This window comes from Armigeres subalbatus, chromosome 3 (assembly GCF_024139115.2).
Source record: "Armigeres subalbatus isolate Guangzhou_Male chromosome 3, GZ_Asu_2, whole genome shotgun sequence".
Taxonomy (NCBI): domain Eukaryota; kingdom Metazoa; phylum Arthropoda; class Insecta; order Diptera; family Culicidae; genus Armigeres; species Armigeres subalbatus.
The window spans coordinates 307,052,252-307,080,123 of record NC_085141.1 but is presented as its reverse complement, the minus strand read 5'-3'; the positions used below and the strand labels follow the sequence as shown (position 1 = coordinate 307,080,123).

At 40.4% G+C, this 27,872-nt stretch overlaps 1 protein-coding gene and 2 long non-coding RNA genes across 5 annotated transcripts in view; 2 read left to right on the top strand and 1 right to left on the bottom strand.

The window, feature by feature from the left end:
* The window catches only part of LOC134225162 (plexin domain-containing protein 2), a 115,788-nt gene extending 103,400 nt beyond the window's left edge, over positions 1 to 12,388 (top strand). For both annotated transcript variants that reach the window (XM_062705009.1, XM_062705008.1), the window contains one exon: positions 10,309 to 12,388. In XM_062705009.1, the coding sequence (XP_062560993.1) occupies positions 10,309 to 10,377 (69 nt within the window). In that variant the 3' untranslated portion in view covers positions 10,378 to 12,388. The remainder of the gene's footprint in view (positions 1 to 10,308) is intronic.
* On the bottom strand, positions 4 to 22,351 carry LOC134225163 (uncharacterized). 2 transcript variants are annotated; one of them, XR_009983183.1, is made up of 4 exons: positions 21,764 to 22,351; positions 21,637 to 21,701; positions 21,203 to 21,565; positions 4 to 539 (listed from the first exon to the last, which is right to left on the bottom strand). It is a non-coding gene; the product is annotated as an uncharacterized LOC134225163 (long non-coding RNA). The 2 variants fall into 2 exon arrangements; XR_009983182.1 differs by having other exon boundaries at positions 21,206 to 21,565.
* A 1,698-nt stretch (positions 22,352 to 24,049) lies between these two features.
* LOC134220668 (uncharacterized) lies at positions 24,050 to 27,620 on the top strand. The gene is made up of 2 exons (XR_009982000.1): positions 24,050 to 24,877; positions 25,266 to 27,620. It is a non-coding gene; the product is annotated as an uncharacterized LOC134220668 (long non-coding RNA).
* Positions 27,621 to 27,872: the final 252 nt, after the last annotated feature.

The following is a 27,872-nucleotide window of genomic DNA, read 5'->3' as shown; positions in this document are numbered from 1 at the left end:
CTGTTACAATTTAACTATTTATTAGTGACGTCACACAGGGGTACATACTCTCATGCTGGTTCGACGGGATAGATCCGGATCTTGGTGGTTGTAGCTTCAGGAATCGTTTTTGGCTTGGGGTACTGATTTGTGGACGGTGGGATCACCATCTAGCGTTGCTCACAGGATTGCAACCGAAGATTGGCTGCTGGATTGCAGCACCGAGTGGATGTCGGATGGCAGACTGGATTTGGCTGCCGGATTGCAGACCGGAGAAGACAACGGAGTATCGGAGTAGGTGACACTACGAATATTGGGATTCGTTGCTCGTGCATGCTGTTGGTTTGACGGAAGACGGATGCCAGCGGCCGTGGAATTGTCTGCTACAGTTGAGATGGTGGCGGAACGAGTATCGGCTCCGATCGGCAATTTTGCAAGATGGCCGCCCGTCATTTCGTTCACTCGATACCCGTGTATCCAATCCTCCAGGCTGTCTATCGGCGACCTTGCCGGACATCAGTGCTGCGAAATACTCGGAGAAAAACAAGAAGAAAAAGGCCCTTTGTTCGGGCCTTTTTCTTTAGATTTCTGGATGTTTTTGCTCTTCGTTTATGTGGTAATTATTTTAGCATAGGATACACATTAACACTTTAAACTCACAAACATATCTTATTAAGGTGGTTATACAACAAAGCCACCAATCGGCCATCTTGGAAACCACGTGCTTTTATGGTGATTTTTCAAGAAGACAAACTGGAAGAACCACAACGCCAATGGGGATGAAACATCCGTAGATCGTTTGCTCACTTATGCTTAACAATCGACTTTAATTTTAGCATTGTATGAAAATTATTATGCTAGAATGAATTTTAAATTCACCACACGGTTTTCTACTCCTATTATCAAAAGTTCAAATCTAGCATAATAATTTTCGTACAATGCTAAAATTAAAGTCGATTGTTAAGCATAAGTGAGCAAACGATCTACGGATGTTTCATCCCCATTGGCGTTGTGGTTCTTCCAGTTTGTGTTCTTGAAAAATCACCATAAAAAGCACGTGGTTTCCAAGATGGCCGATTTGTGGCTTTGTTGTATAACCACCTTAATTCTACTAACTACTTTTCCATAGCAGATTTGAAATGATTCCTCTAATAAATGAACTCTACACACGCGCGCACTACTATTTCGTTCGAGGATCACACAGAAAAGAAAACGATTCTGCCGGGACTCCTTCTTTTATATACAAAATGAATTATCATAATTTTTTGTTGCATAGTAGGGTTAGGCGGGGCAAGATGGGTCATGGGGTAAGATAGGTCAGGGCCGTTTTTGAGCATCGTGTACATTTTAATGTGGAGATTATGACTTTGAAGGAGGAATAATTTGGTTCTACTTTATTATCACTCGATTTGATGATAAAATTTTATTTTGGTAGAGTATGGCAAGGTAAAATATTTTTCAGCATTGTTTCTTATGCGAAACACACTTTCTATAAAACGTGTAATCTCGTCGAGCAATGTAAAATTTAAACATTTTTATTAACATAGTGAACGTTTTATAAGCAATGTAGGTGATGTTATACTAACTGCGTTGAAATAAATAAATTTGATCGAAAATTAGACATTCTAACATGAACTTACAAATGGGGCAAGATGGGTCAGCACATACTGAAGAGCATAGTTCGTATTCAAAACATATTTTCCATTGCTGGTTTAATCATTTTTAGGTTACTTTTGACATAATGATGTTAATTTGTTTATTGAAAATGTCTATTTTTACCCTTCTTACACCCTAAGAAGGGTATAAAGATCGCTTGAAAAACCGACTTTTTATCCGAGACTCGGAGACCCAAGTCGTATATACCAATCAACTAAGCTCGACGAACTGAGCACATGTATGTATGTGTGTGTGTGTGTGCGTGTGTGCGTGTGTGCGTATGTGTGTGCGTTACAAAAATCTCACATCAAGATCTCAGCCGTCCGTGGACCGATTTGCACGATTTTAACACTAAACGAAAGCTATGACTTTGTCATTGTACAAGTTCAATTTTTTTTGCAATCGGACATTTGGTTCCAGAGATATGTGAGAAATACGAACATGAAGTGCATTTTCAGAAAACTAACATAATAATGTCACATGAATATCTCAGCCGTCTGTAAACCAATTTGCATGATTTTATCTTTAAACTAAAGCTATGACTTTGCCATTGAACCCATTGTATTTTGTTTTTGCAATTAGACATTGGGTTCCGGAGATATCTCTGAAATACGAACATAAAGCATTAGACGTATCAACTTCACACATTGGTAAAATATGTCCCATCAAGATCTCAGTCGTCCTTGGACCGATTTGTGCGATTTTATCTTTAAACGAAAGCTATGTTTTTGTCATTGGACCCAATTCTGCAATCGGAAATTCGGTTTCAGAGATATCTGTGAAATACGAATATGAGACATATTTTCAGACTACTAATGAAAAATTGTCACACCAATATCTCAGCCGTCTATGACCCGATTTGAACTCTTTTGGGCTTAAACAGAAGCTGTAATATTGCCATTTAAGGCGGCAAATCAAATCTGCAGTCTTTTGTATTTTTAAAAATTGTTTAATTTCCAGAAATATCCCTTTTACCCTTCTTACACCCTAAGAAGGGTATAAAGATCGCTTGAAAAACCGACTTTTATCCGAGGCTCGGAGACCCAAGTCGTATATACCAATCAACTCAGCTCGACGAACTGAGCACATGTATGTATGTGTGTGTGTGTGTGCGTGTGTGCGTGTGTGCGTGTGTGCGTATGTGTGTGCGTTAGAAAATCTCACATCAAGATCTCAGCCGTCCGTGGACCGATTTGCACGATTTTAACACTAAACGAAAGCTATGACTTTGTCATTGTACGAGTTCATTTTTTTTGCAATCGGACATTTGGTTCCAGAGATATGTGAGAAATACGAACATGAAGTGCATTTTCAGAAAACTAACATAATAATGTCACATGAACATCTCAGCCGTCTGTAAACCAATTTGCATGATTTTATCTTTAAACGAAAGCTATGACTTTGCCATTGAACCCATTGTATTTTGTTTTTGCAATTAGACATTGGGTTCCGGAGATATCTCTGAAATACGAACATAAAGCATTAGACGTATCAACTTCACACATTGGTAAAATATGTCCCATCAAGATCTCAGTCGTCCTTGGACCGATTTGTGCGATTTTATCTTTAAACGAAAGCTATGTTTTTGTCATTGAACCCATTCATTTTTTTTCTGCAATCGGAAATTCGGTTTCAGAGATATCTGTGAAATACGAATATGAGACATATTTTCAGACTACTAATGAAGAATTGTCACACCAATATCTCAGCCGTCTATGACCCGATTTGAACTCTTTTGGGCTTAAACAGAAGCTGTAATATTGCCATTTAAGGCGGCAAATCAAAACTGCAGTCTTTTTGTATTTTTTAAAAATTGTTAAATTTCCAGAAGTATCCCTTTTTTTTATTTTATTTTGAAATCGTTAAAAGCATGATAATATCAGTTATTTTACATTCAATTGAAGGTCATATGCATAGAAATTGTAATATGAACTGGGCACACACAACCATTCAAAAGTGTAAGAAGGGTTGCGTTCACTGTAGGTGGATTAAGTCGGGTTTTGTTTTTAAGAAAGCTATACTTGGTCGGCTTGTTTTCATAAAAATTTGGAGACATTTTTAAATATAGAGCCATTTCTTCATCCAAGGCTTAAAAATTAATTTTTATTCAATATAATCATTGGCAATAAAGCTATATATCTGTGTGTAACTCAATATTGAGAATAAAAACAATATTTATTGCAGTATTTAAAGGTGATCCATCTTGCCCTGTTGTTTGACCCATCTTACCCCGCCATTTTTGGATTGACAGAAAAATAGACTTCTACTTTAATGACTCGAAATGGAATAAAAAGTGGAGTTTTTGTTATTTTATACCCCTGACTTACAGATTATGAGCTATTTTTATAGATCCATGTTGAAAAGTTGAATTAAAATGTTTCTGTTTTGAGATATTCAGGGTTCGCCTTAGGCGACCCATATTGCCCCCTCATACCCTATATTTAAATTTATGCTTTGCATGCCCACCCTGTTGTATCGTCGCACCCTTTATGAGTGAGTTTGACAGCAATATAGCTGGGTTCTCTTTTGCCTTAACTCAAGCTGCTCGCTTTTTGTTATCTGTCAATTTGGTGTGATGTGGAAATTGAATTCTCACTCGTTGTCATTTCCATGCACAAGGAGTGGGACATGTCTTATTTTTTTTTGGTCGGTTTTCAGGGTCGTAATCAGGGAGGGGAATTAGATGGGGACTTGTAGTGGAGCCAACAAGCAGTTCATTGGAACCGAACGGTTACAGATCAACATCAGCTGCTCCGGCGTGTATAGCGGAGCAGATTCTTCCTTGGGGCGTTTTCGTTCTGCGGCTGTCGACGGAACCCAGGAGGAGGGAGTGGGGGTCATTCGCTGGTAGATGGTGCTGATGGTGCTGGAGCTTGAACCTACGCAGCTGCCGCTGCCAGTCGCTTGTGCGGTTGCAACGGTGGGAGGATTGGAATCGCTCGACGGGGAGTCGTAATGGCCGGATAGTTCCCCTCGTTGACTACAGGAACATGGCTCTTCTTCGGAAGGTTCCTGGTGGAAGCCTTCTTTCGGATTTCCAGGAACTCGGCTCGCTTTGGGCAGCCCTTGGTGGTGGCCCGATGTTTGTCGCCACAGTTGGCGCACTTGGGATCGGCCACCTCCATTTTGTCGCACTCGTCAGTTGGGTGGGGTTCGCCACACTTGTTGCAGCGCGGCTTCATGCGGCAGTTTCTGGTTCCGTGCCCAAAGTTGAAGCAGTTGGTGCACTGCATAACGTCGCGGTGCACTGGGCGATATCGCTCCCAGTCAACGACGGTATGGTTGATTATCTCAACCAGCTTCAGGTCCTTGAAGGTGGTGGAGCCATGCTCCAGGTGGACCAGATAAAGCTGGTCGCGATACCTTCTCGTCTTGTCGTGACGAGCAATTTTGTGCACCGCGACTGGCTTGAGTTTGCTGCCTTCCAACTCCTGGATGAGCTCATTTTCCTCCATGTCATGGAGCCCTCGCAGTAAAGTCTTGAGCGGCTTCGTACCGGGGAGGTCATGAGTGTAGAACTCATATCTGTGGACCTCGAGGAAATCCACGACTGACTTGTAATGGTCCGTGTTGGTGGGCACCTTAACTGCAGAGCCGGAATGTGCAGTTTAGGCCTTTCGCGATCAATTGGCGGAGCTTTGGTCACAGTTCCGGCGGGTCGCCTCTGATGAAAACCGGCGGGCACTTCTCCTTCCGCACTGGTTGAGTTTGTGGCAGCTGCGACTGCTGCTTCTTGCGCTTCTTCGGTGGATCGCCGGCGTCATCAAGCGACAACGGCGAGAACACATTGCTCTGCAAAAGCAGCTAGGAGGGGTTACCCGCGCCTCCAAGAGCAGTGCGCTTAGGCACATTTTCCGTGACCGAATTGGCCACCGAGTCTCCCATGACGGGTCCGGGAGAAAATAACGCCAACGCGACGAAGCGAAAACGTGAACATCGAACTAACGAGAAAAACCACTTGGAAAAAATGTGCGAGCAAAAAACACGTCCGTACGTGCTGCTGTCTCGAACTGGAATGCGAGGCGATCTATGAGTGGAATCTCAAACGAAAATGACTCTTTTTATGGACAGGGAAAATGAAGCGGTGAGCCAAAAGGTGCGTACGTTACAGCAATCTGATGTCTGTGTTAGGGATGCAAGAACGGAATTGTTAAGTTCTAAATTTTTTACCAGACGTGAAAAAACTATACCCAAGTAACCATGGAGCTATATATGCTTGCAAATAATACAGCCATTAAAGTTGACTTAAAGTGGAAAAAGGCCCTTTTACGACAGAAATAATGCTTCATTACTTTGACATGTTGAAATAAAACATAAGTAATGCATCGCTGCATTCGAAACGCTGAACTAGTGTATCGTTGCTTGACAGTTGATGAATAAATGCATCTTTACATCGTTAAAACTGATCTAATGCAATTAGCATTTAATATGCTGATCTGTGATTGATTACATGCATTAATTAATGCTTGGTGGTTACTTGGGTAATTTTCACTAGTTTGACGTTGGTAACCAATAGTTTTAAAACAATTAGCGAATTGGAGGAAAGTTTCCGAAACTATTGATAAGAAAATCTCGAAAATCCATCGAAAGATAAAGTAATTTGTCGAAATTAAATTTCAGCTTAAAGCTGCGCTTACACTAAGCTGCTTTGAAGGTGTTGACGTAGGACTTACGTCTCTCTTTACTATACCGGGTGTCATTTCAAAATATTCCAATCGACCGCGTTACGCTGTGTTGAAAGATTTTAAACGTTAATAGCGTTCGTCTCAGTAGACGAATTTCTGCGGTAAGCCCCTCAATCGACAGATTTCAAGTATGCCTTTCATGTCCATGCTTGATTAGGCCCGAAAAACTTGTTTCAATAGGCATGAAACTGTTTTCAATGAAAAACATTGAGATCAAGGGAACCTATAAATATGGGTACCGCATAATTCTTGCATCATTTCATTACCACGTTCTGATTGGTGCAGACACCAGCGAATGAGCAGCCGCTGGGTCTGCCGAGAAGCCATAAAATAGCGCAACGCGATTTTTTCCTTTCATTCTGACCGGGACAAGAGAAGCAACCGCATCATCGATTGAAAAGCACTCACACCTTTTAGCAGGGAATGAAGTCATCGAAGCCACCATCATCAGCCGAAACCTAGCCAGTACAGCAGCAGTCCACCCTACAGACCCGACAAAACAGCAATGCTGAGCAGATACCGGCAGCAGCAGCAGACTGCAGAGTCGAGCCGAGACCGGCCGGCATCGGTGATGAGCCGATGCAGGCTGAAGAGAAGCCACATGATGCAGCATGTATGTCCAAAAAACAAACGGTTCTTCAGAGAGCCAATGATAGAGATCAATATCAAAGCTTTCAATTCCCTTCGGGATAGAAATTGCAGGGTTGTTACGGAGATCCTGAAATATTTTCCGCGCCGACTAAAATCAAATCCTCGTCTTTTTTCGAGTTCTATTTTATAATATTACTGATTTTAAGTATATGTTTTAACTTCAACGTTACACATGTTTGTACAAAATTGAAAATAGGATTAAGGAAAAAGCAGTTGATATAACAACTCATCTAGATGGTCCTTTTTGGAATTTCTGAAGAAGTCGCTCCAAAATTGTCTGCGGGTGTTTCTCCGAGAACATCTGTGGAAATTTCTCCATTCTTGCAAAAGGTTCCCCGAATGAAAGAATTTAATTTTTTCATAAATTTTTGTGAATTCCTCAAAAACAACATGCAGGAATTTTTCGGAAACTGTATGTGGACACCCCTAATTAATTCCAACAGAAATCGCTTGGGAAATTCTAACAGAAATTGGTTGGTGACTTCCTGCTGAAAAACTTCCGAAAAATCTGTTGTTAAATTTTCAGGATTTTTCACAGAAATTTTTGTGATCATAGCTAAATAAACTTCGAAGGAAATCGCAACGGGAATTCTTGCGGGAATTTCTCGGGAATCTCTGCAAAAACTTTTCATTTTCATTTTCAAAAATTTCAAAACAATCCTGAAATTGTACTTGGGTGCCAAATCCAATATTCCAGAGATAAAATATTATGCGTGATTTTCATAAATAGCGTTAAAACCAACAGTGGATAATTTTTCTGACTTAACCGCGAAGTGGACGAAGGACTTCACTTGACCATGCCTTTAAAGATTCATAAGATGTTCAAATCTTTCACATAATCTTATTTGGATAAAAAACCACCGATAACAGCTCAAACATTAATAAACTATCAATCGATTTTTCATCAAATGTTGGATTGTTTGGCATTGATAAAAAAATATGTAGAAAAACATTGTTTGATACTGACCGCACACAAAGCGAACGTGACTGAATGATCGTCCCGTTATGAATTCTAAATCTTATCACCCATGTCCGGGTGTTTCCTTCCTTATACTACTAACAATGTTGTCTCAGAAAAGAACACGTACTTCCCACCTGAACTGCAATTCTAAGCTCGCTTGCCCGGCTTATTGGCCTGTATCTAGCGAAAAGTCCCGTTAGGAAATAGACGCCAGCAGCGAGCAACAAGCGTTAAAAAGAAGAAGCCCTTCTCGAACGCGTTGATGATGATGACGCTTTGGCTGACAAAGAAGCGGGATACAAGACACTAGCTGATTGGCCCACCAATTGGGAAGCAGAGAAGATTCAAAATAAGGTATAAAAGAAAAGTGCATTCGCTCGCAGAGCATTCAGTCTTTTTTATACCATCACTAGAAATTCGTGGTTATTTGAAAAGATCGTTTTCTTACTTTTTGCACTTAGCCGAAGCAAACAGCCTTTTTCAAGGCTCTAAGAATTAAAAATAATGTTCTCCTTCAGTCGCTATCGCACGGATTAGAAGGCCCTTCAGTGGAAGGGCTGAGATACAGTCTACATCCCCTGCTGAGCCAACTTGTGGTTTATTTCAGGCAGTCCTTCAGTGGGAAGGTTGCCACTGTCGAGGCTAATATTTCGTGACCGGACAGATACTTCCTTGATTTTTGTTCGAGGTAGATTTGATTTCTGTGTCGGTTTGATGAGAAGATTTTGCCAAGGAATGGTATGCAACGCCGATTATTTATCCAAAATAGTTGATGTGAGAAATTTGGACATATTATGTATCTTAAAGGCATGGTCAAGTCAAGTCCTACGTCCACTTAGCGGTTATGTCACAGACATTACCCACTGTTCGTTTTTGCATTTTCTTGTATCGACTTCCCAACACTATATGTTCCTAGAGAGATCAACATTATAACACTAGGTACTAAACATTTCAACGATACAATCTATTTACTTCCATATCGTGGTTCTGCGATTAAAAACCACGATGTTAAGACGAGTTCATTTTGGAGTTCAGTTTTCAAAGGAATTAATCGGTTTCTCAAATGCAACATGGTCTCGCGCATATAAACATAGAAGAAAATCATTGCGCGTCCTATCCTAGAGGATTTTTTTTTTGCTTTTTTTATGAGAGGAGAAGGGGAATGTGGGGTTTGAGTAAGTTACTTTCAGCGTGTGATTATACGTCAACACTTCAGCGTGTCAATTGGTGATCAGCAAGCCATGACTCGCCCTCTTCTTGTCAGATCTCCGTGGCTTGCACTCGTACCGACGGAGAGCTGCTGTCTTCGCATTTCGTTCCGGCCATTTGGGGCCTCACGAATCAGATTACTCAGATTACACTTGATTTTAGATCGTTTCAAATTTCAGTGTACAGACAGCTTTCTTCCATAACATCACTGCCAGCCAGTGGGGGCTAGGTTGACCACACACAAACTACTGACTTCGCACGATTTGTTAAGGCGTTTGGTCTCAATTATGTGGTGGTTTTATACACGACTGGCACATACAGACACAGCTAATTGAAAAGAAATCATAGCGAAAAAACGCGACGTGTTAACGATATCGTTTTTATTCGTACATTGGCTAAATAAGTCATAAAGCTACTTCTGGCTCCCAACAGTTCCAATGCGAACTAAAAGCAACTTCAAGCTCGAAACAAGTTCCAAATGTAGTCTTAAGCAGCTATAAAGCTGAATAAAAATCCTCAATCAGATTTCGAGCATACAAGTAGAACTGGACACATTTGAAATCAGCCTTTGAGTCCATGGACAATAGACAATATCCCATAGACATAGTACGAGTGGAATAAACTTTTGATAGTTTCCCTACCCTTAAAAGACTAGGACGACACTTTGATTATACTTTTGGTCATAACTGTCGACACCGTGGGCCGATTTTCGAAATTAAAATAGTTTACAAAGGGGAATTTTTCTGGTTCGGAGATTCCATTCCAGAGAAATAACCGAAAATGAAGAGTACACCTCACATATGTCATATTTTAATTGTAGTCAATTGTTTTCTACTAAAAATGGTTCAAATCGAGAGTTATACTAATAGATGATCGCTGGAGAAAGTTAAAGGAAACAATATGGTGATTGTGGTCCCTTAACGTGCTGGAAAATATTAGAAAACATATAATGACAATGTTCGCCACTTGTACGATTTACACGAACTAGATACTTTCTGCTGTTCTAATTACCAAGGATTCATTTAATAAGTCGAAATATCTCATTTTCATACATCAACTCATCAAAAACTGTCATGATTTATCGTTCATCTAAGAAAGGTTTATCTAGGACCACGACAAATCCACGGACTAAACACTTCTTCACTTCCTCTTACCTCCCATCCACAGTACCGCCCGAACAAATGGTCCTGGCGACGAGGAGAGGCCCGCTATACGGCCGCCACGATCCACATGTGAGAACGGCATCACGATCATGACCGCCGCCACCAGCACCATCACCATCAACTGCACCATCAGCAACCGCTGTACCACCCGCAGCATCCCGAGTACCATCGACCGTTGGGCATGCTGAACATGGTCGGCAACGAGGAGGAACGCCTTCTCAGCTATCTGTACCAACTGGACGAGCCGGGGGATGCCGGGCTGGAGGTTGCCGATTACACTTTCACGACGGACCTAGGCGACTGAATTGGCGTGTGTATGAGGGGATGTGCCTACAAAAGTGTGGGAAGGTTGAAAAAAAAAAGAGTGCGTGCATGTGAGAATGGGTGAGACAACTCCTTTGTTATGTTTCTATTTTATGAAAACCGACGCTGAAAAAAATACTTAACCCTTTTCCCGAAGATGATAGGAGCAAGTCCAGGGGTGTGGATCCCGCCTTATATTCCTAAATCAAAAACAAAATTTATATTAGTGTTTTGTTTTCTATAATCTATCTTTCAATCAGTTGTAGTGATATTTACACCTTTAATTTAGCTAAAAAGATAATCTGTTCAGTCCAGTAATTTAAGTAAGAACCTATTGTGAAAATGATAAGTTTACCCTTCTTCCCATTTCGTGCAATTTTTCTCGTAAAATTCCTTTGTTTTTCCCAGGAATAAAATATCATTCAGTATCACTAATTGCGACTGACAAATATTGTCATAAACCAGAGCAACTTGAAATACGTTGTGATACCTATTAATTCTCTTTTAAAGACATTTACACATGTAAGTTTCGAATTTGGCAGACTAAATTTGGCACTCGAATCGGATCTCTCTTTAAGAATCCACAAATTAAATTAGACAGTGGAAAATGTTTTTTGAAACAAATAGCTTTCATATTTTGTAAGCGGTTTCCACTATTTTAAACATCTCACATAACACATCACCTGAAAAGCATAATCAACTATATTTCGAAGAAACAGAGAGAGAACTTGAAAAAGCCTATACTACATGTGTAGAATGAAGATAAACTTACTAGTAACAATATTAGTTATACTGTTAAGGAAAAGTAGACACAGACACTTTTAGAAAACACTTGGAAAAGTAAAACTGCAATTTTAATCGCTTAGCTTTAGGTAACACAAACTGAAAAGCAGATGGCACGCACTTAATTGTATTTAGAAATAAAGATAAAACGAAAACTGCTATGTAACTAAAACACAACTGCGCAATTGCTAACTTACACGGATTGCGACGCTTCTATCCAACGCCGGCATCAAAAAGTGACCTTTAGGGCCTTCTAAATTCGAGAGTGTTTGCAATCAAACAGCTTGGGGTCACTTTGAGCAAATCATAGTGGAGCTTTCTACTGTTTTTGTTTTAAATCACAGTTTACTGGGAAATACTCTAAATCGTAATACAAATCAGAAATATTAAAAGTTATATCATGAAACGCGACCGTCCCCATGATCTTCGGGTTGAAATGATAGAGTTGTTATGACGGTTCATATAAAGAATGTTGCACTATTCAATCAATTTTTACTCGATTTCTTACAATTATGTAAAATATGACTACATTTCTAACAGTGTTTTTTAAAATTTTCGGATTTTTTTTTCAAACCTGGAAATAATTATAGTGCCTTAAAATGATCGAGTAAATTAGTCCAGATGTTGCCTTTGTTCCTTTCGGTTTTTGATTCTGCTTTGAATATGCTCATAACTTGCATATAATTTGAACTTCTTCATAGAGTGATGAGAAACAATTCCCCCAGGTGTGAGCATTGTAAGGTCACAAACTCGATCCGTCTACTGAGCCTCTAGTTTGTACAATGAGAACAATAATTAATATTTTTCCTCCTAGACTTTGGATCGAGCTCAAAGTACTAATTTATCATCCGATTTCGACGAAGAAAATGTCTTAGAATGCAGTAAACTGTTTTTGGTTTCGCAAGCACAGCCGTACTCAGAGAAGACGTTCAGTAAAAGTAGGGCAGTAGATAAAAACAAGTGGAAAGGAAAGACCGAAATAAACCGGTTGAAAGTAATATGCAGCAATATTTATTGTTAGGATGGAATTGAAAGAAATTCAGTGAAGTTACCTACAGATGGTATTCTCGACAGGGATCCATTCTTGAAACAGGCTCAAAAACCAAATATGGAAACATTATTTTGCCAATATTTCTCCATAATCATACTTACTTACTCAACGATGAAGCTAATTGAAATTGAACTTGAAGATGCAACTGCGTCTTCAGACGGGTGCACCGAAGCGCAATAGCCTTCGGGACTACTTGCTGGTATACTCTAAAGGTTCAGAAGTTTGCTTAATGTATCAAATTTTACAGATACATTCCTGGCCAAAAGTTTGGTTTTATGAGTGTGACTGTTCTACGCATGCGGTCGCGTGTGCTCAAATTCGCAAATTTCATATCAATTTGTCCATTTCGAAACATATGCTGTGCATATGCACAGCCAAGATATTTAACAAAAAAAATGATTTTCGTGCGGCCGAGTTGCAATTAATTGTGAAAGTGACAGTTCGAAAATTAAAAAATCACCCGGTCATAAGAATTCGCGAATACGAAGGTAATGCCTCTACTCACTCTTGTGGCAAAAACTCAATGCTATCTGTCAGACTGTGCGTGAAACATGGCGCGAATGGCTGGTGCTACCCAGCAATTCCAATAGGACATCGATGAAAAATGATTCGATATCTGCCTATAGAACAATAGAGCTGCTCTGCGAGCTGGGTTATTCGATATGTATTGAGCTGTCACATTTAAGTTTTATTCTCCATATGAGACAGAGCCTAAGTGTCGGTGTTCCACCGCCATAAGTCGTGTTAGCACACGCGACCGCATGCGTACAGTCACACTCATTAAATGCTCAAGAGGGTACCAGGCGGCCTGTGCCATCGGCACAAGCGACCGAAAATTCCTGGTAGCTGGTCAGTAGGGCAAAGCGGAAGTCGAACGCATCTCGACCCGCAAAGAAATCTAAGGACAGAGGCGAGGCCTTCTTGGTGAAAACTGATAAGACAAAGTACGCTAAAGTCCTTAAATCGATGCGGGCGGCCGACAATTTTTCGGCGCTGGGTCAGGACGTGCGAAGCGTCAGACGCACCAAGACCGGTGAAATGACCTTGGTTCTGAAATACGGAGCGCAGACTAGTGGGACTGACTACAGGATGCTGGCCCAAGAGGTCTTGGGTGACGACGCCGAGGTGACGTCGTTGGGGGCGGAAGTGACCCTCCAACCCTTCATCTCAACAATAAAAATACCTTCATACTACACCCCGCTAGTATAACTGCAACGCATTTCAGACCTCATACGTGCTTAACTGGTTGAAAAATTCCCGATGGCAGAATTTGTTTGAATATTCCTAGGCGGCGGCGGCGTTTTTGACGTGTATGTAAAAAGGTATTTCGATTATTACACCGGAACGCGAAAGTTGATTGAATTCTTCTATGACTTGATTTAATCCTTTCAACCGTTGAGCTAGAACCTGAATTTTATCTTAATTCCTTTTGAATTCATTTGATCTTTTCGGCATTTCCATGTGACTTTCCTCTAAATATCCATGGGGAAACGCTTTTAATTTTCCGTGAATTTTTAAAAGAATTTACTGTAAAAAAAATCAAAGAATCAAGAGAATTGAAATTAGGAATTCAGTTCAAAATTTATATCTAATAATTTCCGTAAAAAGATATAAAGGGAATCCTCCAAAATTTTCTTCCAGAAAATCCCTCCAGAATTCATCCTAAAGATTCTACAGGAATTCCTTCTTAAGTTCTTCCAAGTATTCCTCCGGAAGTTCCTTCAGAACTTTCTCGAGATGTTCCTTCAGTAAATCCTTTGGATGTTCCAACAGGAATTCCTCAGGTTTTTTTTTAGGAGACTTTCAGAAATAATAAGAAGCTCCATCGGGAAATTATCCGGACGTTCCTTTAGAAAGTTCTCTGGATGTTTTTCAACAGTGTGGTAGAGTCCCACGTGAATGTTTAAAAAAAAACATTTATTCAACATCAGTAATACGAGGAGATTATTGAATTTACACACCTATTGGGGTCTCCAGTAGCCTTGAGAGCAAAGGCGTAGGATTGCCAACACGTAAAAAAAATTAATGTTATATATTATTAAGATTTCTAATACTTTTTTGCTTGGGCTCACTGGTGACCGCCGATAACGATACCAGCAGAGAAATTCGGAGGCGCATAGTTGCTTGGATATCGTACGTACTTTGGACTCCGCAAGACGCTCCGATCGAATAGAGTTCGCCGCCGTACCAAACTGACTATCTACAAAACGCTTATAAGACCGGTAGTTCTCTACGGACACGAGACCTGGACGATGCTCGTGGAGGACCAACGCGCACTGGGAGTTTTTGAAAGGAAAGTGTTGCATACCATCTATGGTGGGGTGCAGATGGCGGACGGTACGTGGGGGAGCCGAATGAACCACGAGTTGCATCAGCTGTTGGGAGAACCATCCATCGTTCACACCGCGAAAATCGGAAGACTGCGGTGGGCCGGGCACGTAGCCAGAATGTAGGACAGTAATCCGGTGAAAATGGTTCTCGACAACGATCCGACGGGAACAAGAAGGCGAGGTGCACAGCGGGCAAGGTGGATCGATCAGGTGGAGGACGATTTGCGGACCCTCCGCAGACTCCGTGGTTGGCGAAGTGCAGCCATGGACCGAGCTGAATGTAGAAGTCTTTTATGTGCAGCACAAGCACAGGGGGGTTTTTTCGACTGATTATGCTCAAATTTGGCCTAAACATTCTTTGCATATCAAAGAATTTTGTGGCCAAATTTCATCAAGTTCACGCTGATTAGGCCGGTAGTCCTCTACATACATGAAACATGGACAATGCTCGAGAAGGACTTCCAAGCACTCGGAGTATTCGAGAGATGGGTGCTTAGGATCATCTTTGGCGGTGTGCAAGAAAACGGTGTGTGGCGCCGAAAAATGAACCACGAGCTAGCTGAGCTCTATGGCGAACCCAGCATCCAGAAGGTAGCTAAAGCCGGAAGGGTACGTAGGGCAGGGCATGTTGCAAGAATGCCGGACAACAACCCTGCAAAGATGGTGTTCGCTTCAGATCCGGCAGGTACGAGACGGCGTGGAGCGCAGCGAGCGAGGTGGGAAGACCAGGTGCAAAACGACTTAGCGAGCGTGGGGCGCATTCGAGGATGGAGAGATGCGGCCTCGAACCGTCATGTGGCGTCAAATTGTTGATTCAGTGTTACGTGTTCGTACATACTAAGAGGTAATCAATTTGACGGGGAAAGATGAAAAATTGTCCACATGCAACGTTTTCATGAGTTCTGAAGAAAGCCATCAAGCTAGAACTTAAATCGATCTAAAAGTGCGACCCGAGCGAGATCGCCTATTTATTAAAAAAAATGATCTAAATTTGAGTGAAATTAGCTTCAATAAGAGTGAACTTTTTGACTGAAAGATATGAACAAACAGAATTTAGCATCAATACATTAACAGTTTTCTACTTCTAAGTCTGGTTGCCAAATTCATGAGGAATGATAGAAATTGCTATAGCATATATGCCGATAATAGAAAGGTGGAACTGTTCCAGTATTACAGGTTTACCTCGATTATATGGACTTCGATTATATGGACGTTTTTTTCGCTCATTTTTTTTTGTGTTTTGGGGTTTTAAAAAGATGTTGAATATTGTAAGTCATATTTTACATTGATTCTATATTTATTATGGTACATTGGGGCAAATAAAGGCCCGTAAGGCATGTTGTGATGTTATATATAGAGATGCACTCTGAGTCATATGTTCGATTGACTTGATTGATTTACCATTTTCGCGTTGGAAAATTTCATTGTATGTAATGATAAATATACAATTCTTTAATCTGCAACAGCCACGGCCACGTCCTTACAAATGGGTGGTGAAAAATAATGCGTATTTTTGGTGATCTCTGCCATACGAAAACGTGAAGTGAATTGTCAGACTGACAGTATGCGGAGCAAGTGATAAGATGAGATTGTCATATTTAGCTGTTAGATCTTTGCTTCCAACCTTTTTCTGCTTTTGGTGCATGGAATTAAGTATAGGATGTTATTATTTTAGAGCGTCTTAGGGGAAAAGACTATTATTCTTCCATTTACTTCCACTGGAAGTAAATGGAAGAATAATAGTCTTTTAACCTTATAGGATGTTAATTAAGTATAGGAATTAAGGACGGATGATGCATTAACATCCAGCAAATCGGATCCACCAAGACTGATTTTTTAGGTATATCCACGAAACTGAAAAAGTTTATTTCAATATGTGATACATAAAGTTCCAAATGGTTTTCAAACCTGACATTATTTCTTCTGGACGAACTTGATAATTATTGCTTGAGCTTGAGCTTGAGCTTGAGCTTGAGCTTGAGCTTGATTGACTGCTCGTAGTTGCTACTCCATTATGACCAGAGCAGCTGTTCTTGCACAGGGAACCAACAGATGTTTGCTTGGGACTAGCACACATCTTCAATGTACAAGTACTGGTGATCTCATTGGTTAGGTCATACTGGCGCCTGCCACGTCAGAATGCAAGTCAATGTAGGGAAGGGAAAGGAAATGATGATGCAATCACTCGCCCACTGCAAGCCGAATATACCTCTGCACTTGCCACGAGTTCATGCGGAATTTGTTGGAATTTTTGGGTTAGGTTCGAGAGGCAGAGGTCCGTCTTGGTTAACGAGCTGCCAATGTGATAGATAGGAGAAAGTAACTGTTGGAATTTCTAATTGGATGTAGGAAACGAGCTCTATAGTTCATTTCGAATTCTAGCAGATTACTGTTAGAATACTCAAGTTGAAAGTATAGGTATAGTAATGGAAACGGTATGGAATCCATTTCCAGTTCTAGCAATTGCTAGAACATGAGAAATATAGAGAAAGATACAAAGTAGGAGAATGGAACGGACCTGGGATTGAACCCACGACCTCCTGCGTATGAGGCAGAAGCAGTAGCCATATGACTACCAAGCCCGCTCTGGACGAACTTGATAATTATTTGAATGTAAAAAACTGAAAACTCTTCGAGCAGTCTTTATGTTTAAATAAATGTTGTCGAATATCCTGGTATTCACATTTGTTCAGCACAAGGCTTAAGGATTATACTGACGCTCAACGGTAGAAAAAGAAATTGAATATCTTTAGAATGTTCTTGTTAGCAGTTCTTAAATCAATTGCTGCTAAACCGTTCAGCAAAGCGTGATCCTGAAACGGTCATGCAAACTCGTTATTGCTGTATAATGTGAGCGATGTGTTTTTCGTTAGTGTTGTACAAAATACAACAGCGCGCGGTGGTGAAATTTTGAATGCAATCTCAAGTTTTGTCCGGGATTTTTATGAGGGCCCGCCGCTGTGCGTCATTTTGAATTTTAAAACTCGTTGCAAAATACAGCCCTGCTTTAATATACGAACATAGTCCAAAATAGCCATAACAATTTATCCTTTAATATTGCGCATAAGCCCCAACATTTTATTCCCACCTTTGGGTTTCCGCGCCGAGCACTCAGCGCCAGACTCGGCGACAAGGAGATATTCGTCAAGTTGGTACTCCTGATTTTTTGACAACTGATGTCGATTGGTTGTGTGAGTGCACCAGTGTCAAAAATAGAGCTTTTAGCTGAAAATTTAATTGTCAAATGCACATTTTGACAGTAATATAGATGTTTGAGTGCATAAAATGTGTAAAGAATCTATCGCGGAAGCAGTCGCTGAAGACAAAGTGTCAATGATTTCTCGCTTAACTTTTCAAAAGGTCCTAAGTAACATTTTTTTAATGAATTAATTTTAGTACTGCAATCAAAAGCTTTCATTTTGTTCTGTTGATTGCGCTATTCAAATTAATTCATGAAAAAAGTGTTACTTAGGTCCTTTTGAAAAGTTAAGCGAGATTTTAGTGACGAAACGAAAAGTTTCAATGCAAAAAGCAATATTCCACTTAGCAGGTGTAGGTGCACTGAGCATTTGACATTTCCGTCAACAATTTTTATCCGCTCAATCGATTCTTCAATTTTTTGAGGACAACTTTCCCAAAGAACCCATACTTTTTGACGCCATACTTTTTGATGAATAGTGCTGGTTTTCAAGCTTGACCTAACATTCGCCCGATTTTGAATTAAAATAAGGCCAATTCCAATTCTTCAAACGTGCGGCACTTTTCCGATTTTTTTTGTTCTAAAATATGAAAAAGTTGAACTTAAATAAGTCAAAGAATTGACTGAGACAATAAAACGAGATACATTTTTTGGCGGGAAATGTCAATTGATTCTTGTAAAAATGACACTGATACGTGGATGAAGCCCCTTATTTACATTGATTTAAATTCTTTTTAAGAATATCAATCAAACGCAACTTGTTGCAAGGAGATCTTTTAAAGATAAGTGTCAGAAAAGTGAGACTGTTTCTACGCGATTTTTGCATAAACAAATGCATTTTGGCCATATCTTCTGGGCCCATAGTCCAATCCGGCCAATTTTCATAAGGAGACAATAGGACAAAACTAGGGTGGGTGTACCAATTGTCGCCATTCATAAGAACAACTATTTTTTTAAAAATAAGTAAAAGGCATGTGGGTGGACTTTATATATCAAGCGAAAGGTTTTCTTCATGCTCCCTAGAACAGATGTAAAAACCACAATAAAATTTGTTATTATCCTCAACATTGATTAATCCATAATAGGAACCCATGCACCAGTTGTGGCACTATTCTTCATTTTGGTTCCTTATTTGGCAAATCCCATTGTTTTCTTATGGGACTGGCCAAATTGGGGCCACTAGTGCGACAACTGGTGCAAAGGATGTAAAAAATTAAGCGAAATCAATTTTTACAATTATGCTTTGCTTGTTTTGGAGGAAATCAAACGTGTTATCGTGTCGTATGAATATGCTTTATCGATATGAACTTGGTTTGCGGTAATTTGATTGGCCATTTGGCATATAAAGCACTAGTGCGACAACTGGTGCTATAGCCACAACTGGTACATCTAGCCTATACATCGGTTTCAATTTGCTGCGATCAAATCAAAAGAGGACAAGTGTCAGTCCTTCTATATAAAGCCAGTTTTTGAATCTAACATATACCTTTCTCGACCACTCAGTGTTTGCTTTGTTGCTGAAACAGGAAGGCACTGTAGTTAGAATTCGTGAATAAGTATATTAGTGTGCTCACATTGAGCTGGGCGAAGTCTTCATTACTAATGTAATCTTAGAAACAAGCGGCTGGAAAAAAGGTTACGTTCTTATAGAAAATCATAATCTACTGAGTTATCATAAAATGAGCCCAAACATGCGGATTAGACTGTAAGGCAATATATGGATATTTTCTTTCAACTTTTAAGACTTATTTCATCGTGTAACACAAATTTCGAGAAAAAAAAATTTGCTTCGATTATATGGAAAATTCGATTATATGGACTTTTTTGCATCGAAAAAGTCCATATAATCGAGGTATACCCAGGTATGGGAAAAATCGGTTCATTTAGCGTTAATCTTTCACTCACCTCTACACACAATCGCAAATTAAACAAACGTACAGGAGCCCTTCCAATATTTTCGATTTCGATTGTCTACCGTTTGGCTGCAGTTAGTAACGAATCGTGCCAAAAACAAACAGACAAAATTCACCACCGAATCTTTCCCACAGATAGCAAATGATGCATAGCCGAGTATTTGTTTACATTCGGTTCGTAAACGAATTAAATCGCAATTGAGTGGTGAGTGAGGATTCGGCAGAAAGATTCAGCCCGCAAAACGAATCATTGAGTCTAAATTGAATCAATCTTCTGAGTCCAACTCAGCATTTTCTGCTGCACTCACTACACATCGGTTTATCCTCATCTCTCGATTTCTTTTCGCACTATCTTTGGTTTCACTTATTCCTGCTGGGGAGGCACTCAGTAGCTATGAATCGTTTGTTGGTTAGCTGTTGGGTTGAGTAGCATTCATTTTGCAATCGTGTGTTCGGTGATGGATAGGGATTTTAAATCTGCGTGGTTCGTGTGAGTGAGTGAGTTTTCCCATAGCTGGGTATACCTATACATTACTGAGTTTGTGTTATAACCCGCCAACCCGTCACGTTCCCCGGTTAAATGGATGGCTTAAGCGCCACTCCGTGAAGGAGACCACCCACCAGGTTAAGGTTTGCCCGGCCTGAGACTATCCAGAGGATAGGGTCAATGTTTCCCGAAATCGGGGAGGGAAGTGACTGGTTGTGTCAAAACCGTCGTACTTAGCGTGAGCGTATCGACGCCGCAAGACTCTAAATCACGTACGTGCAACTACCAGAACCGCTCCAAAGACAATTAACCGTTCACAATAAGTTTTCATCACTGGCCCAGCTCTCCACAATCAAACGAATAAATCACGCTTTAGAATGAAAGTTATCACGACTACAAATGGAAATTGATAATTCGTCCGCGAAAAGACATGAGAATTCCTCTCAGATGACTAACTGTTTGTCTACATTTACGGGAATCTACTTCATCAAGTTCGAGACGAATAGCAGTATGCTGTACGCTATAATTTCTACATTCACACACATCAAGTATAACAAACGATGCTTTAATACAGTCAAACAAAGAGCTTTATTATATCTCGTTTATTCCTTTGCCTAGGCCTTCCTTCTTCCCCTTTTTAACATATTGCTACACTATCGCATACTATCTAATCCCCATCAACCTACAGTGTATCGTGCGTGTTGTTTGTGCGTTACCCGTTCATTCACTCGCTGATCATGTACCAATCATTTAACGGAGGCAATTAAGTACTTGAAATTTATTGCCTCATGCGCATGGACGTTCACAGTACAAAATGCATGCAAATACTCACTACCTAGGGTTTACGTGGATGGTTGGATGGTGATGAGTCGGCGGCTGAGCACACAGAGCTGCTTACGCACTACTCCGGCCCGATGTCGACGGCTTTACGTGTCGATCGTTGATGACTCTCTCACCTGGCGCGTGGTCTTACGCTTGAACGCGGCACATGCGTCCGTTCGTCGAACAATAGTTCTCGCTGCTGTCGGTTGGACGCTGATGGGTTGGATGAGCCTGCCTGTCTAGGGCGCGTAAAAGGAACGTGGCCTCTTCCGGCCACGTGTGCCCCGGGATTACCTCGACGCCGACGAGTGGGGTCAAAAGCGGTCTCTAATGGGATGGTGGTGTAACGGCAAATGGCTTCGCTGCCTCGCACCTAATTAAAAGAAACGCACACGCACTTTTGGTTGGGGACCTAACTAGGTTGCAATTATATCGCACTTTTACCTTTTCTAAACTAGTAACACGCACTGCCGCAACTTAGATCGAACAAATTACTGATTGACGATCAACTAGGGGAACAAAGGGGAAAAGTTAACACATCATACAAAAAGCTACCATGTCACAAACTAACATTTTAAATTACACCACGACGCGAAACAAATACGGACCACTTTTGCCTCTTCCACTGATCGAATCGAAGTGATCGATTAGAGTTGGAAATTGCCTCAGATTAACTGCGAATCTGTAAAATAATCCCCGGTTGCCGTGATATTACCCGAAGATAATATCACGAACGCTAATTCTCGCAATTGGACATAAAAGATTTAGCGGGCATCGCGACATCTCTTTCTGACGGCTTTCAAACATCCAGTCAAATTCTCTCCGATCTTGGAAGTAGAGTCCAAAGTCGAATAAGGAAGGTCAATGTATTTTGAATGGCGCATTTGCGGGTCGTTGTCCCTCTATTCAAGCTAATTTGCATAGCGAAATGACGCGCGGTTGGCTTGGGTCTCATGTTTAGCGTGTGTAACTGGTAATGGGAACTCACTTGATTAGCTTGTATGCCAGATGCAACCATTTCGAAGGCGTGAGGTGTGCGATTGTGTGGAGACTAACTTTAGGGATCTTATTAAGCAAAACGAACATTCATGCAATAGTTTCTAACTTATGAAATTCTATTATCGATTTTCCATGGGATTAAATTAAATAAGAAAACGTACTTGTTACAGTGTTAATAGCTGTTTTTTAGTGAGCACCAATCATAAAAGGAAGAGCTTACAAATGTATACCAATTGAGCTGTACCTGTGTACCAATTTGACGAATGTCTTGGACTGCAAACAATAGGTATTTTCCCCTAATTTAAAATCAATAAACTGACCGATCAGGTCTAAAGAGGTTTAAAGTTCTGATCGTGTGCTCAAAGTGTTGACATCGTCTTTAGGCATTTTTTTGTATTTTTATTTAAAAGGCTTTCAGCCCTAGTCTGGCTCACCACAATCTTTAGACATTCTCCAGTGAAAGAACCTCCAAAGCAAATAGTGCTTTTATTATACATCCCAGTGAACACTAAATTGTATATGATGCAACAAAAGATGATGAAGTGGAACCGAAACACGTACTTGTTGTATGGGGAAGTATCTATATCGCCTTCACTTTACCATCTTATGTGATATCATAAACGATCTTCTGTTGACTTGGGTATTTTCGGAAATTTTAAGATGATAAGGTCTGCTGAGAGACTGGATATCCGGACTCTACCCGAGCAGGAGAAATTAACTAAATAATACCTCATTCTGTTATTGGTACCATACTCTATTATGAACTAAAGCTTTAATACGCTCATCAAGCTAGTTATCATTAATTAATTGTGTTTTCAAATATTTGGATCTGCTTCAAGAACAATAGCATAAAATTTGATTTAGGAAATGAGTGGAAAATTATGCTGAAGTGTTTTGGGTGGTGACTGAGAAGTGCAAAATATAAATAATGTAAAAATTGATGAATCGATGTTAGATGGTGTTGGCAGTCATGGGTGTACATTAAGTGAATCAACTCATCATTAAACACACGACTACAATATATGTTCAACAGGGACTTATATACTTATTAAGGAGTGACGTGAATTTGGAAATGTTGTACGGGATTTTGAACAAGGATGGTTCTGAAGATTTAGTAATTTGATTTTGACCGTTTGGTGATTTTTCGGTGACCCGTTTCTGGAGATGGTTTTCCTGTCTAAGAGAGTTTAATAGTGGAGAAGTTGTGAAAGTGAAGAAATAACGATACGGTGATAGTGACCGCAATATTGTTGGTGATCACGATGACTGTGCCAAGATTTACGTATTGATAGTAGGTGAATAGGATGAATGATTTCATTGCTTATTAGGGTGGCTCAAATTAGTATGGAAAAAACTTTTTCCAATTTTTTTGATGGGCCGCCTTCTTATTCGGTTCTATTTGATGCCCTGATGCTCTGGGCACCCTATTGCTTATACTGAGTGAAGTGACTGAGGGGATTAGTAGTGTCAGAAAACTTATATATTTTTTAAAGATAAAAGAGAAGAAAAGAGTGATGTTGATGTTAGTGATAGCAGTTTGACAATACTAAGTGCTTATAATGATGGGGGTGGGCTGTTAAACAAATCCTTGTTTTCATCAACACGGCCCACAACAGTGACCACATGAGCAACATTGCTAAGAAACGTCTGTGTGGTGATGAAAAACGGGAGGCTCATAGAAGCCAACATGGGCGGAGTACAGTGTAGATTAATAGCAAGGGGCAGCCCGGATAAAAAACAACCATAAGCTCTATGGTGCAAACTGTATAAAAACAATACAATTCATGGGAAACAATAGAAAATACTGTTTATGAATTGTATGAATTTTCGAACAAATAAACCCATCTACTGTGTTTACAATAAAATTACAATAATTTTTATTTCTTCGAAAATGTGTTTTGTACATATAATAGATTTACAATATTTTTTGTTGTTTGTCACATTTTTGTTTGTTGTTTTGTTTTCTTTAGATTTAACTATTTGTAATTTACGAAAATTTGTGCTGTTTCTTAAAGAGCATGCAGGTAGGAAACTCGGCAAAAAGATTATCTTTTCAATTATTTATATAATATAAAACTTGTCATCTACATTTCCAGAAATTTACAAGATTGTGAGAATCCAGCTTTTGACGGTCGATGCCAAGAAGGTGAAGTTTATCATCGCTGCATGGTTGCAAAATCCGCAAAATTGAGTTCCGCTGCCGGGTGTCGGTGCCTATAGGCAAGCAGCGCAACGAGAACGGCCAGAACAATGTGTCGATGATGGGATTCGAACATTGAAAGGGCGAGAGACATGAGCGACCGGACCATCACTGACGATCGCGACCGGGAGGAACATCACCGCGACTAGAGGAGGTTGGAGGTGAGCGTGATGTTATTGTCATTCGTTCAACCACCCCTCCTCAATACTACCCAGAGCGGAAAAGTGGTTCAACGTCCAACGTGTGCGATATGTGATCCGTCGCCTAAACTCAAAGGCTTGATAGAAAAGAAAATGATAGAAAACGACAAAATAGGTTCGATTTAACAAACATACAGCTGAATAATAAGGAGGATACGCGCCAAGTTGGTACACAAGTCGTCGAGGATGACTACGAAGGAAAACATGAAGGTGAACTGGAGTTGAGCCACTCAGTCCTAGAGGACAATCCAGATTACAAGGCCACTCGCGATGAAAGTAGGAAAGGGTAAGTCGAAAATAGCATTTTCTTTGCGTGTTTAGCGAGTGAATGGCCAAGTCAAAAAATCCGGAAAAGACGGCACATTCCATACAAAATATGCCACTGTATATGTAGTATTTTTAAGGATTTTTTGCTTGGAAAATGTGTGTCGTAATCTTTGGTTCTAAGTAAGTTTGTTCTTGTTCCTTTTTTTGTTAGTCCATGTTCGTAACATACTAAGAAAAAAACAGAAATGTTTCACATTTATGCTACTTTTGGACGGGGCAAGTGAATTACTCAAACTTATTCAATTTACTTGCTCTGTCAAAACATAGCATTATTGACAAATTGTAGTTTTTTGTCCCAAAAATATCCTTTCGATGCAAAAACTTACTCACGTTTCTTTCTTTCATAGGTCGGTGCGTGTATCCGGGAATCAGTCATAAAAAAGAACATCGGACGAAGACACCTGAAACTAAAGCACTTCAAGCAGATATTTCTTCCGGTTTCAGTGGAAACTAAGGACGCTTTACATAGAGTGTGGATCGAACTGCTCGACTAAACGGTGTTGCTGCAAGAAGTTGTACGAAATTAGATAGATATTTTTTGAAACTACGGGAGGAAAAAAAAATTAGGTGACATAGAATGGCGTTCGTTAGCGCTCGCTGAATAACCGCAAATTGTAATGTTCATAACGAAGAATTCTATTTCCGAGAAGATCTATTAATAATATATTATATTGCATTGATGGTAGGGCGATTTGATTTTTACGCAGATTATTGTTTATGTAACAAAAGAATATTTGTATGCTTGTCCAAACATTCAATCAGTGCCTTTAAACTTTTTGAACCGAACATAAGTGCATGTTTGAATGAATACATTGAACGATAAGGATTGAAATCATAGAACAGTTACGAGAATATACATAATAGAGAAAGAAACAAAAGAAAAATCTGCTGAATTCGGCATCAATTGTTTTTTATCTACCATTATCATTATATATATATACTTCTAGTTATTAGTGCAATATGCTGAGTTGAGGAAATAAAATTAACATTACAGTATACATACATCATACCGTGCACACTTAATTTTTTTTGCCGTGATCTCAGCGAAATGCTCAACTTTTACCGAGATTCGCACAGCCGTGCCCCAGCAAACATGTTTTTTGCCGAGATTTCTGTCAAAATAGCTGAAAATCAGCAATTAATTTGCCGCAAATCAGCTAACAAACGTCATTTTTGCCGGGATATCAGCTTTTTATTTTGCTGGCGCACGGCTGTGCGGATTTTTGCCGAGCTGCAGAAGTAAAAACTAAGTGTGTGGTATATAATCTCATTGACAATGTTTAATTTACATTTATCAAGCTATAATCCCACGAAAAAAAATTCGTTTTATTGTCTTGCAAACTAACAATAAGCCTTTTTTATTATAAAAACAATTGATAAACAATAAAAGTAATAGTTTTGGTCAAAGAACTATAACAATATCGGAACAATAGAAATAATTGTTTTGTGTTCTAAAATGTATGAGAAAAAAAGGATTTTTTTACTGTGTTACCGACCAATCGGAACCAATTTAATTAAACCCACGTTATGGAAGTCAAGTGGCAATAGATAGTTAGCTTTGATGGATAGGAGCTTTGTAACGATGTAATTAAATTTAAAATTTTCCGTGTAATATCCCTTGCTACGTCCGCGATAGGAATGAGTACGTCTCACATCTTAAAAACAAATTGTAACCTATTTATATCTACGAGAGTGGCATCCTTGCCTTTAATGACAGTTCCGGTAATAAGAAAGAGAAGGAGGAGAGAAGAGAAGAAGGAGAGAGTGAGGAAGGAAGAAAACGGGAGAGCTGACGAGAGGAAAACGAAAAGGGGGCAGAAAGTGTCTGATCCTCGACGGTTACGGTGTTCGATCCGAATGATATTAAAAAAGAAAAGAGAAGTGGTTGACAAGTTTGGAAGCTAACAAGTTTGGAAGGAGTGTGATTGCCAGAATCCTTGGCGAACCGGGAAAGTGTTCCGGTGAAGAGAAAACCGGTTGTTGTGAAAGGGACGGTCCTCGAGAAAGCTGGGCACTACCGCGTGAGAGTCCATTCGGCGGGATTGGCCAGTTGGCGAAGAAGGCGGAACTCGACAAAGCCGGGAAGAAAAGCGTGGTAGTGTCCCTTCGGTGGAGATTGCCAGTTGGCGAAGAAGACGGAATTTCCAAACGCCGGCCCGGAACCGTAGTGGAGCGGATGTCATCAGCCACCATTCTCTAAAAGCCGTCATTGGGAAGGTCGGCGAGCTCAGTACCGGTGGTCAGTGAGTGACGCTATCGCTGAATCACACGCCACGAGGGTACGGTGACGAACGTTTTCGCGGTGAGGGCGACGGTGAGGTCCGAGGGCATGCCCCGCTTGCCGCCGCTCAACATCCTATGAGTCACCACCCCGTCTGCGGGCGCTGAGACGTCGACCAAGGTTCAACAAGCTCCGAAAACCAACATCCCTCCGCAAATCGACAGCAGAACACCCTGTTACGAACCACCAAGGAACTCGGAACAGCCGATCGTCATCCATGACCCAGAGGGACTACCCGAAGTCCGACTGCCCACGACGGAGTGCTTCAAATTGCGATTGTGGATCAGATGTGTGAAGCAGACCGTTGGGCAAGTAACCAATTTGTTCCTCTCCTTCTCTCTCAATATGCACGTGCACGGCCGCAACGATTCTTTTTTTTCTGACTATGGATTACTTTATAAATAAATATGTTTAAGCCTAATTTCTTGTATTGTACCGTTTAATCTTTTTATGACCGCCTTGATTTCCCTTTCAGTGGGTCAGTCTATCTTTTGTATTGTCTACCTCAGTTTCGTTGGGTAAGGTAAGTGTGTTCACCCGAAGCAAGCAGTCGCCGACCCTGAGAATCCCATAATAGGAGGTGAGCTAGTTAGGGGCGTGCGGACGTCCACTGCCCAGGCGTAGGGACGTCACTGGCAGTATCAATTGGCGATCCAACTAAAAAAAAAAAAAA